This window comes from Staurois parvus, unplaced genomic scaffold, assembly GCF_062004578.1.
Source record: "Staurois parvus isolate SC_StPar_1 unplaced genomic scaffold, SC_StPar_1.0 ptg000409l, whole genome shotgun sequence".
NCBI lineage: Eukaryota > Metazoa > Chordata > Amphibia > Anura > Ranidae > Staurois > Staurois parvus.
Window position 1 is genome coordinate 4015043 of NW_028318205.1, and position 13395 is coordinate 4028437.

The window sequence follows — 13395 nt, forward strand, 5'->3', positions numbered from 1 at the left end:
AAAAATGTTTGTATAAAATAAATAAAAACACTGAAGGCACCCTCATCATCCCCACCCCATATAAAAAGTGCAGCACAGGACGTAACATTTGTATGTAAACATTATTCATACCAGACATGTGAGGTATCGTCACAAACATCAGTGTGAGAGCAATAATTCTAGGGCCATAGCTCACTGTTGACTTTACAATGATGACCTGTAAAAGGCTTTTAAAAGTGAAACCTATGGAGAATTTTGGGTACCATAGCTATTTTGTGGATCCACTGGCGTGAGCAATTTTGACACTTGACATGCTTGTTAGCTACTTACTCGATGCAACCCCATCTTTTATAGTATACCAACAAATTGGTAGAATATTGTGTTTGCACTGAAATTCATTTTAGTGTATTTTTTTTCCCTAATAGTATGCATTTGGTAAATAACTGCACAAATATTGAGGGACATAAAATATTGCAATTACCACCATTTTTTTTTCCTGGGTCTCTGCTTTCAGAAATGTTTATAGTAATTTTATAGAAGGGTTTATAGCAATTTCTAGGGGAGAAAAAAAAATAGAAAGCAGATTTTAAACGTGTGCAAAAAAAGAAAAAAAAAATGCGGTAGACAAGAGGTTAAAGCCCCTATAAGTGGGCTCTCATTGATAGAGATTTTGTTTGTATTACATCATTACATAGACAGATTGACATAAGACATATCTCTAAACTGAAACTAAAGGTTCCACTGTAAGAAACAACAAGCAAGGCAGGCTTTACTGCAATAAAATGCCCTTACCAGCCGGCTTGCCGTTTTCTCCGGCGCTGTAACCTTACAGGTGCATACACAGCTCAGCTTACAGTGCCAGGATCACTAGCTCCTGTGCAGGCCAATGAAGAGGCCTGAAGAACAGGACTGAGAAGATGCCAGTGAGGGACTGGTGGGACAGGTACATTTTCACCCCTTTAGTTCTGCTTCAAAGCTGAAATTTAAGGGTTTCTTCAGTGTTAGATCCGAAGCTATCAACCACTGCAGTGCTAAAAGTCAAGCACCATGGATAGGACTGAGCATCACTGGAGAGAAGATTTCTACAGGAACCATTAGTATGCATGACATGGGACATGCCTAATTAAAGGCAAGTTATGAGATTACAGCTGTACCAAAAAACTCACAACATTTAAAGTGAAGCTTTAATTATTTGAAAAAATATTCAGATCAAGAACGGCTTTCATTCTAATATTCGCATGGATAAGAAACAACTGCAAAGCCAGCCAACTTACTGAGGGTGATTTGGTCCCCAGTAAACTCCAATTCCAGCTCGTGATTTCAGTCTCCCATTTTGTGAGCAGCAACCATCAGTGTACACCACAGTGGCATCTCCTGTTAAAATAATCCACATGTAGCATTAGATCAACCTTGGTATCACTCTATAGACTGACACTCAACTGCAAATCCGAGATATTGTGTTAAAGCAAACTTGTCACTGGGTCACAAAATCAGATTGCCCTTGCAGCTGTAAAGCAGTCAACATTCTAATTCCCAAATGAACCCTCAAACATGCTATGCAAGCAATGACTATACCCCCCACACCTCATTGGAGGCAGGCACTGAGCACTGCATTTTGGGATGGAGGAGCACTGTCAATGTAGGATGTAAAGTATAATCACCTCAGCATGAGCACAGCTAGAAATGAAAACGCATTTCTACACATTCTATGCAAAACCTGTACAAATACATTTGGTTTGTAGTTTCACCTTAAAAGGGTTACTAAATCCACAACAGTAAAATCAGTCTTTATATGCAGTAAAGCATGCTTGTAATACTCACCATGGAACTTAAGGGGTTAATCCTCTGCATCGTGTAACAAGGAGGTTTGATCCTGTCTTCTCTGATTCTCCCCTTTTTCCACGTTCCCCATTTCACCTCTAGATAGAACACAGCCTCGAGGACACTATGCACATGCTTAGTTTGGTGTGTACTGCTAGAGAGTTTTTTTTCTTTTTCTTGGAAGGGTGCATGTGGTCAGCACAGGGCCAATCAGCACTGTCCAAACAGAGGGTCAGTGGTTATGCAATCTCATAGGGGAGTGAGAGGAGGATGAAAACTCATCCTACAAGCTTTAACCAGTGCTCAGCTGGAAACTGATAGATGTCACAACTCACAAGACTGCTCTAACTGCTGATGAGAAGAGAAAAGGTATTTAGCAGTTTATATTTACTAAAATATAGGATTTTCATGTACTGTGTACTGTGGGAGACCAGATATAATGAATGCAGGGTCCTGGGTTTAGTAACACTAAGATTCTCCTCTCTTTTCATTAAAAAAAAAAAAAACAACATTAACCACTTGCCATCCTGTCACAGTAGATGTACTGTGATGGAGGACAGCTGCAGACTCAGCAACGTAAATAAACGTTGCAAGCCTGCCTCCGGGTCTGGGGCACACGAGCGTACACCCGTGGCTGATCCCTGCTGTGGTTGGACAGGGTGCGATTTTGTCATTAGTTCCTCCCAGCAATTTATGGCCGGGACCTGCTGATCTTCAGTGTTGAGTAACAGCACAGAGCCCTGTGTTTACAAACATAAGGCTTTGTACACAGAGCAACAACACAGCTGTTTCTTCTCCCTGCTTTCAGTGACATCTATTAGTAAAAGCAGCACATATTACACATTGTTATGCACACAGCCCTTTGATTGCCCCTAGATGTTAACCCCTTCCCAGCCAATCTCATTAGTACAGTGACAGTGTGCAGTATTAGCACTGATCACTGTATTAGTGTCGCTATTGATGTCAGTGTCTGCTAATGTACCTCACAGGCAGCGTTAGTGAGTGCCAAATTGCCCACCACAAATACTAGCATAGTTATAGCTGCATAAATTCCAGTATACAAGTGAAACTCAAAAAATTAGAATATCGTGCAAAAGTTCATTTATTTCAGTAATGCAACTTAAAAAGGTGAAACTAATATTTGAGATAGACTTATTACATGTAAAGCAAGATAGTCCAAGCCGTGATTTGTCATAATTGTGACGATTATGGCTTACAGCTTATGAAAAGCCCAAATCCACTATCTCAGAAAATTAGAATATTGTGAAAAGGTGCAATATTCTAGGCTCAAAGTGTCCCACTCTAATCAGCTAATTAAGCCATAACACCCGCAAAGGGTTCCTGAGCCTTTAAATGGTCTCTCAGTCTGGTTCAGTAGGAATCACAATCATGGGAAAGACTGCTGACCTGACAGTTATGCAGAAATCCATCATTGACACCCTCCATAAGGAGGGAAAGCCTCAAAAGACCACATAACTTTCGCACAAACTACTTAATACACCCTTAATGTTTTGGTTTTTTTAAACAAAGACATACAAAAGACTAAATTTTAGCCTAAATTTATGAAGAAATTAGATTTATTTCTACCGAATACGTTTTATAACAGAATGTAGAAATAAAACATTTTTTTCTGTCTTTTTTCACTTATATAGTAAAAGCTTGAGTAGACAATAGCAATAATAATAATAGAAATAATAACAATAATAGAATATACCCATATGAGTAAACGAATGCCCAAGCATAGGCGGTAAGGAACAAATGTCGATCAGTTTGGTTCGTTTAGGTGAAGGCGGGTTCTTAGTAGAAATTGAAGGCTGAAATGGCCTTTTAGCACAGAATGAAGGATTTACATGGTGCTGCGTTTCTTTGCTTTTGGAAGGAATCTGTGTGTCACAACTGCCTAGAAAAAAAAATACAATTTACTATTAATTATTTGGGTGAGACAAGCAGACAGTAACCACTTCAGCACTTTGGATTTCAACAATCAATTTTTTATTCAAGTGGGAGGGGATTTTCACTGTTTTGGCTTGCATTTCCTGTACTGGGAGGAACCAATCATCTCTAAGGTTTCTCTCTTGGAAGATCATTGGGGAAATATATGCAACTGCATTTATATTTTTTTTCTTAATACTACTGCAAAGCCTCATCAATACCTTTTGATCCTGCCAGCAAAGCTCACCTGCTGCAGCTTCCTGTAATAGTGTGGCAATACAGCTGCACTGTATTTGAGTTCAGAGTAGGATTGCTCACGTAAGCTGTGCCTGCTTGCACTACAATAGATGAAAAATGTTGCAGGGGGTGTTTCTATTAGCACTGTGGAGTGACACACCAGCTTGTCAATCAGAACCAGGCCACTCCCAGCCCTGGCCACTGATTTCTGGAGTCGCAACAGTGCTTCTGTTGCAAAAACCCTCTGTCTGTGAGCTGCAGTGTCTAGGGGAGAGAGCATGTGAAACACAAAGAAGGATATGGCTCAGTAAGAGAAAGTAAAGGGAATTGTTTTTGTTTGCCTTATGAGGCTTATGTATCACATAGTAACTGGATTTGGGACGTGTTTAGACTGTCACACAGGAACCTTTAGCTGTACTTTGATAATGTGGAAATGGCTAGAAAGACTAGTTTAATTTACTAAATGATTAACTGACTGGGGACAGTTAGGTAAAGATATAAGAGTATGTGAAATAGGATTCCAGGGGTGTGGAAATGTTTTAAAAAACGACCTGTCCAAGAGACTAAATCAGGGTCCCAATCTACTTGTTCCTCATAACAATCTATTTGACCTGATGAAAAAAAGAAAACAATTGTTTCCCCAGGATGGAAAATAGGAAGGCTTGATGCTTCTTATTAGATAGAGGTGCTTTTATGAATGTCTTGGGCTTTTAAAAACAAAAAGGGGCTTTATAGAGATCACTCTTTTTTAGTTTTTGCTAGAAAATGTCCTAGAACCCCCAAACTGTATATATTTTTTAAACATTTCTTGTGACCATAGGTTGTGACAGGTACTCTGTGTGGAGAGATCTGGGGTCAATAAGATCCCAGATCCCTCCTCTACCCTTAAAAGCATTTGATCACATCAAGATCGGTGTGCTTTCCATTTTTAAAAATGGTGCCCGGGAAACTGGTGGTGATATTTGCTCATTGCTTCCTGTTTACGATTTCATAGAGACAGAGTGGTTCCAGTCTTTGTCCACCTCTATGATCATTCAGTGGAAGTGCTGGCTGGTTGATCGGGTGTCCTGGTGGGACGGGACAGCCCACTAGGGCTTTTTCTCAGAGAATAGGTGCAGGAACTCAACCACGCCCCCACTGCACCACTGCCTAAAAGTGGAAGGGTCCTAATGGAGCATTGTTAAATACCAGTAGTGCATACTGCACAGGGTAGAGTTCAAGTGCACACTGTGTCCAGGGTTCAGGAGTGCACTGCATACAGAGTAAAGCGCTCAGGAGTGCACTACATGCAGGGTTCAGGAGTGCACTGCATACATACTTCAGGAGTGTGTTACGTACAGAGTGCAGGGTTTAGGAATGTGCTATGCAAAGAGTGCAGAGTTTATGAGTGTGCCAAGTACAGACTGCAGAGTTCAGGGGTGAGTTGTGTACGGAGTGCAGGGCTCAGGAATGAGCAATGCAGAGTGCAGAGTTCATGAGTGTGCTACGTACAGAGTGCAGAGTTCAGGAGTGAGTTGCATACAGAGTGTAGAGCTCAGGAATGCATACCTCACAGGCCAGTTTACAACCCCCCCCTTCTAGTTCAGAGTCCACCTAGCACCGCCAAATCCTCTGTCCCCCACCTACAGAGTATCTGAGAGAGGGGCTGCTGCAGAAGAGCAGCTGCAATTTACAGTAGGAGTACAATGTTAAGTGGGGAGAGAAGGCTTTAGTGCCAAGAGGGGGATAGGGACATACCTGCTAAGTTAATACAGTGCAGAACAGTCAGATTTGGCCAAAAGGAAACAATACTCAAAAGATTAGAGATTCATGCACCTAAGGGTCAGGGCAAGTGGGCATTAGAACTTTTATAACCATTCGCAAATACAAAACAAATTGACTATGAAGATACACCCACTTCCTCCAATCACAGAGGGCTACAGCAGTAAGCGAAGTTTCAACAGACCTAACAGGGTTATAGAATCTGAAGAGCACTTAGTACACCTGAATCAAAACTTGTGTCCTACACTTCCTTCTTTAACTTACTTTCTGAAATTTTTGAGGGGGCTCCTTCAGTTTCCCCTATAAACTTCAAGGCTTCTTCCTCGGAGGCAAACTTCTTGTACCTGGCCCCTGCAAAACGATCCACTTGTTCCTTGCATTCATCCCTGGGATGATAGATCGCACATAAAGATAAAATGTTATATTCAGTGTTCCAACTTTTTTGAGGCAAGACTCCAGAAACATTCTGCTACTTGTCTCAGGAGATCTTGTACCAAACAATAGGAAATGCACAGTAGGAAATGCGGCAATCAGGATGTCAAGGTTACCTGAACTAAAAACAATATGCAAACTTATATAACCCATAACTACCAATTTGCAGGTTACAGAAATCAGGTACAGAACCAGCGACCCTAGAGCAAACATCTTCAATAGGCGTTTAGGATCACAGGTCTTAAGTCTGCTACACACAAGAAGTTTTTTCTTCATTCATCCCAGCTGAAAAAAAAAAAAAAAAAACAGATTGCTGTACACAAGTGATGTTAGTGCAGCAATCTCCCCCGCTGTGCCTTTTTGTTTTGACAGAGGGGCTGTCCTCCTTCAGAACACATTGATTGCCGGTTTTTCATCATGCCTGTTCTCACTCACGACTGGCTTCTGTTGGACAGGGAGATGTAAACATGGGCTGAAAGTCGGCCTTAAGGACAATAAATATGCCCTCTGACCTAAAATATGAACAAACCATATCCCTCCATAGTGTGTACTTTTCTCTATCCAGAGTACCAAGTGTAATTTCTGTCTGCAGCCTCTTTCCTCTGCTATCTGCCTGAGTCACTTCTTAACACCAAGAGAAAAAAAGTTACAGGGAGGAGCTATAGCACACAGTCTGTGAGTGACAGCCTCAGCTATGTTCCTGTCCCAATTTTAAAGGGTGTGTGTCTGTTCCCTCCAATCAGCTCTCGCTGAGCTGTGCAGAGTGCAACTTCGGCTCCCCACCCCCTGCTTTCCGAAAGCTCATGAAAGCTGTATAAATTCTGGACTTTGAAAGGGTGTACAGGAAAGAGAGAGCTGCAGATAGACCGCTACAGATTATGTAGGAGGATCGGTTTCATCTCCGAGTACCACCCGAGGCTAGTCACTTCATTGACCATCTATAAGAGTTTACAACCACTTTTCCTTTCATCTAGATCAGTGGTCTAAAAACTATGGCCCTCCAGCTGAAGTGCTACAAGTCCCATCATGCCTCTGGGAGTCTTGGCTGTCAGAGTCTAGCAGGGCCTCATGGAACATGCAGTTCCTCAACACCTGGAGGGCCATAGTTTGGAGACCCCTGATCTAGATACTGCTACAGAAATATGGTAGAATCTCCACCTTTTTTCCCTGGCGTTCATAGGCTCAGGTATGACCCGAATCACAGTATTTCAGGATATCATAAAATGAATCCTAGCATTTTGTTATGCACACAGATTTTGCATCCCTTACCATGTGCTGTATATTCCTGGCTTCCGTCCTCTTTTCACGGCATAGAACATTCTAACCATTAACATCTGTGCGCTTCCAATGGATGCGCATAGTAAACGAACAGAAGGCAAGACAGAGTACAGCCTAAACATCTCCCATCACCACACCTTGGAGAGGCAGCAAAATCACTAATGAACACCGTTTATCCTGTAGAGCAGAAGAAAAATAGCAGTTAGTATTCCAACATTGTCCAGATTAGGTGCAGATCAACAACTAGGTTTAAGGCCAACATAAACATCAGGTGCCCATCAGGCACATAGAAACTATCAAAATGTCATTATGTCTGAAAACTAAATCTTACTTACTATTTTTCCTTATATAACCCAACCCAACTGGGGATGTCTGCAGGTGTCCATATCCATGGGAGCCACCCAGTAATCATTTCTATGGCCACCTTAAAGGGAGTATGTGTGTTGCAACAGCTGAGTGTCTTTTTAAATGTCTGTTCCTTAGCCTTTGCTTCCCTACAACACTTTGAAATGTCTAAGCAGGTATATGACGGGTGCCAACAAAAGAACAGTAACACAATGCAGTTGATAAAAAGTAGGAATATTCCTACTTATAAATACACTACATTGGGTCACCTTGGGAATTGTCCCAGGCTCTATTGTGGGCTCCTGTCACCTACCTACTCAGATGTTACATCCGTATTGGTGAGAAGCCTTTCAAAGGATTATAGGATTAAACACCATAAAGAGTCAGCTTCTCATTTATGCAGTGCTACCCAATATACCTGGTGATGCACGGCGACAGTGCTAACTTTGTGGGGTTTTTTGCTGGAACTACAAGGTTAGCCCTGTCGCCATGCATCTCCAACGTCCTTGTTCAGTGGAGCTGGGTTTCATTCTATGACTCTGGAGTGGGCACCCTCTTGTGGTCTGTGTCAGAATTTTTATATCTGGTCCTTTTGTACCCCCTGTGGTCACTCAGGGATCCCAGTTTTATACCAGTGGTTGAACAATTTTTGTCTAGGCTTTCAATGTATGCAGTAATGGATATTGGCTCTGGATAAGGGACTGGAGGAGAAGTCCCCTTGGGTGAAACATGTTGGGAATCTCAAAAAATTCTTGTACTGCTGTTAACCACATTATGTATTGTTGAAGCTTTTATAAACACTATGATTTTTTTAAATTGCTAGATTGCTAGACAGAGAAGCGTGATTCATCACTTCAGGAGCACATGTCTCCACTGCTCGAGTCCAGTGGCGGCATGCTTTACACCACGTTATCTGACGCTTTGCATTGCACTTGGAGATGTAAGGCTTGGATGCAGCTGCTTGTGCATGGAAACCCATTCCATGAAACTCTCTACACACTGTTGTGCTAATCTGAAGGCCACACGAAGGTCTTTAGCTATTGACTCTGCAGACAGTAGGCGACTTCTGCGCACTGTGCGCTTCAGCATGCGCTGACGCCGCTCTGTTATTTTACATGGCCTATCACTTTATGGCTGAGTTTCTGTTGTTCCCAGTTCTTTCCACCATTATATTACCATGAACAGTTGATCGTGAAATATTTAGTAGCACGGAAATTTCACGGATGCACTTATTGCAGAGGTGAAAACCTATCACGGTACCACACCTGAATTCACTGAGCTCCTGAGAGCAACCCATTCTTTTACAAATATTTGTAGAAGCAGATTGCATGCCTAGTTGCTCGATTTTATATACCTGTGTCCATGGAAGTGGTTGAATCCAATGACGAATGTCTACCTTCATTTTAGAAAGCACTGCGCAAACTGTAAAGGGTTCCTGAGCCTTTAAATGGTCTCTCAGTCTGGTTCAGTAGGAATCACAATCATGGGAAAGACTGCTGACCTGACAGTTGTGCAGAAAACCATCATTGACACCCTCCATAAGGAGGGAAAGCCTCAAAAGGTAATTGCAAAAGAAGTTGGATGTGCTCAAAGTGCTGTATCAAAGCACATGAATAGAAAGTTATGTGGAAGGGAAAAGTGTGGAAGAAAAAAGGTGCACAAGCAGCAGGGATGACCGCAGCCTAGAGAGGATTGTCAGGAAAAGGCCATTCAAAAGTGTTGGGGACTTTCACAAGGAGTGGACTGAGGCTGGAGTCAGTGCATCAAGAGCCACCACACACAGACGGATCCTGGACATGGGCTTCAAATGTCGTATTCCTCTTGTCAAAACCGCTCCTGAACAACAAACAACGCCAGAAGCGTCTTACCTGGGCTAAAAGAAAAACAGACCTGCTCTGTTGCTCAGTGGTCCAAAGTCCTCTTTTCTGATGAGAGCAACTTTTGCATCTCATTTGGAAACCAAGGACCCAGAGTATGGAGGAAGAATGGAGAGGGACACACTGCAAGATGCTTGAAGTCCAGTGTGAAGTTTCCACAGTCTGTGTTGATTTGGGGAGCCATGTCATCTGCTGGTGTTGGTCCACTGTGCTTCATTAAGTCCAGGGTCAACGCAGCCGTCTACCAGGAGATTTTGGAGCACTTCTTGCTTCCTTCCGCAGACGAGCTTTATGGGGATGCCGACTTCATTTTCCAGCAGGACTTGGCGCCTGCCCACACTGCCAAAAGCACCAAAACCTGGTTCAATGACCGTGGGATTACTGTGCTTGATTGGCCAGCAAACTCGCCTGACCTGAACCCCATAGAGAATCTATGGGGCATTGCCAAAAGATGAGAGACATGAGACCGAACAATGCAGAAGAGCTGAAGCCTGCTATTGAAGCATCCTTGTCTTCCATAACACCTCAGCAGTGCCACAGGCTGATAGCTTCCATGCCATGCCGCACTGAGGCAGTAATTGCTGCAAAAGGGGCCCAAACTAAGTACCGAGTACATATGCACGCTTATACTTTCCAGAGGTCCGATATTGTTCTATGTACAATCCTTGTTTTATTGATTGCATGTAATATTCTAATTTTCTGAGATTGTGGATTTGGGGTTTTCATGAGCTGTAAGCCATAATCATCACAATTGTGATAAATCACGGCTTGAACTATCTTGCTTTGCATGTAATGAGTCTCATATATTATTTTCACCTTTTAAGTTGCATTACTGAAATAAATGAACTTTTGCACGATATTCTAATTTTTCGAGTTTCACCTGTAGGTACACTGTAATCCTTATGTGCAGTATCACAGAGGAGCAGGAGACACTTTGGGGTCCGATGTGAGCTGTGTCGCTTGGACCAAGCTTTCCACCCATCTTGGGCTTCATTCACATGGTTGTACAATGTGCAGAGCCTTGTTCTGATTCTCCTGGGACCAGCTGTGTAAAGCCACCCACTGAGATGAATTAGAAGATTTGCCTGTATGTGGTTGTGCACTGGGGTTGCATAAAACACTAAACGTGAATGCCAGTGCACATGCATGTCCTTTGCATAGTCACAATGTATAAGCATGCACAGCCACATTTTTTAATTTATCTCAATGGGCTGCAACAAGGGAACCATTGCACAGGCTCTGTACACTGTACAGCTGTGTGTATGAGGCCTAATGCTAGGTTAACACCAGTGTGTGCGATTCTCATTCTATTTTTGATGCATTTTCATGCTTCATGCAGTTTTTTTTTGTAGGACGACACTTTACAAAAATACATGTTTTTCATGAACGTCCATTGAAGTCTATGGACCCAAAAACACATTCATGTATAAAAAAAAAAAGTCCTTACTCCTCTTTCAAAAACACACAGCAGGAAACGTCAAAGATGTGAATGAGACACATAGGAAACCATGGTAAATTGATTGTTGCGAGTTCCTGTGCTTCTGAAAATGTGCTACAAAACATACCGGTGTGAACTTAGCCTAAGGGCCTGTTCTCATTGGCGCATCAAAACAAAATGTGGTTTTTGAAAATGCATACAGTGTTTTTAGCGCATGGTGTTACAATATAATGCAATGCATGGGTTCTCCATGCTCTCTCACGTCTTCCTGGTTACAGTGCATTTCCATTGACTATAGTGGAAGGTACATTTTTCAAACAGGACACCAAAGATGCCGCAAGCAGGAGTTTATATAAACAAAGGTAACTTAGCCCCCTTTCACACTGACGGTCCAATAGGGTCTGCCCATCAGTTTTTCAGGCGGACCCGATCAGACCATCCATAGCCCTCTGTATTCTACGTAAACTCCCCCATCCATTCATTCTCCATGCTTTATTTTGCTGAGAAGTCACTTTGAAAAACACCCCCTAGCATTTCTGACTGTGGCCATCTTGAGTAAGGGCAGATTATTCATGTAGCAATTGCTTCCTGGAATCCATCTGCCCTTAGCTCAGGTATACAGGCAGGAATGTGTGCTTAGCTGAGAAAACCCCTCTTTCCTCCTGAATACTCCTGGGATGTATGACATCATTTGCCTAGGCATGAAAACTAGAAAGTGAATAAAGAAATGTAAAAGAAAGAAAAAAAAAAAAAAAACACGTTTAAAAAAAATTATTACAATATACTGTCCTATCTATTTACTAATGCTAACAGCATGAAGATTCAAATAAGTCAATGTTGATCAACCACTTCCCGCCACGTACTGCAGCCGGACGGCAGGTAAGGCGAAGCGACGTACAGGTACGTCGCTCTGGCTGTACTAACACAGGGGGGCGCAGCGCTAACCACCCACGACTGCTGTGTCAGGCGGACACAGCGGGATGAAGATCCCGGTGAACGGGACCCGCTGTGCGATCACATGATCACAATGTAAGCAAAGCTGTTATGAATCAATCTCATGCATAACATTTCTGCTTCTCTTCCTAGTGGGCTGTGATTGGCCCACAGCTGTCACGATACATGGGGCCAATCACAGCACCCTGTACAATGTGACCAGCTCCAGCCAATCACAAATCACTATCTTAAGTTGTCAAAAACCTAACTCATTCATGGCAGTTCATGAATGAGTTAGGTTCATGACAGCAAGCTTTGCATCACAGGAGAAATTATCTTTATTTCACCTGCAAAGCAAAAAAATCCCTGATCACCCCCTCCCCACAGTAGTACAATGTTACTATAGTAACATTGTACTGTTCTGATACAAGTATTAAAAAAAAAAAAACCTTAATTTTTTTTTTTTTTTTTTACTACTTGCCAACCGCTTAACCCCCCTGGCGGTATTCCCGAGTGTAGCTCGGGGTAAAGTTTCAGTACCACAAGTGGTAACCCCGAGCTACACTCGGGCTTACCATGCGGCGCTGCTCCGAGATCCCTCAATCACTTACCTTGTCCCGCGCTCCCGCGATGTCCCTCCTGCAGTGTCCCCGGCAATGTCCTCCGGCGGATACCGGCATCTGTCTTCTGGGTTCCTCTCCCTGCGACGTCAGGACGTACGGGGATGGAATGGCGGGAAATTTGAAAATGACAAAAAGAGACATTCACTAAATTCACATTGTAAAACATTACTGTATCAAACCATTTCACATACATTTTGTCCCGAGTGCTTTGTCCTGTGCCCTGCCTGCATTTTTACTGTTCCTTCTGCCTGGAAACTGAGAAATGTCCATGGCGTCCAAAAAGCGTCCCTTTAGGTCAAAAGCGGTTTTAGATCAGCTAGAGAACAGCGATAGTAAATTAGAACCACTTGCAGAATTGAGTGATGATTCGTGGGGAAATTCATCATCGGACACTGAAAACGATTTTGCAACTTTGCTCAGTGATGTACGAACTTGGCGCTCTATTTCAAATTTCAGTGTTTTTGGTTTGATTATTGAATTAAATTTATTATTATATTATTTTTTATGATTTTTTTATTAAATTATAATTTATGATTTTGTGTTTCAAATTTTAACATACCCAGGATGTTTACTAGACTCTTGTTTGGACAGATTTCAGTGAGTCATTCCAAAACATTACAGGCCTACAATAAAAAAAAAATACATATTTCCATGCAAAAAAATGTACCGCTTTGAGCACAGAAATATGGACATAATCAGACCGCTAGGGAGGTTAACCACATTTTGCGGACTAGCAACG

At 42.3% G+C, this 13395-nt stretch overlaps 1 protein-coding gene across 1 annotated transcript in view; it reads right to left on the minus strand.

Annotated features, from left to right (window-relative positions):
- Positions 1-13395, minus strand: part of RNASEH1 (ribonuclease H1) — a 28622-nt gene that overhangs the window by 11435 nt on the left and 3792 nt on the right. Inside the window, exons 2-5 of the mRNA XM_089686735.1 lie at positions 7432-7617; positions 5995-6116; positions 3515-3700; positions 1254-1353 (exon numbers count right to left, since the gene is read on the minus strand). Coding sequence (XP_089542861.1) covers positions 1254-1353; positions 3515-3700; positions 5995-6116; positions 7432-7562 — 539 coding nt within the window. The 5' untranslated portion in view covers positions 7563-7617. The remainder of the gene's footprint in view (positions 1-1253; positions 1354-3514; positions 3701-5994; positions 6117-7431; positions 7618-13395) is intronic.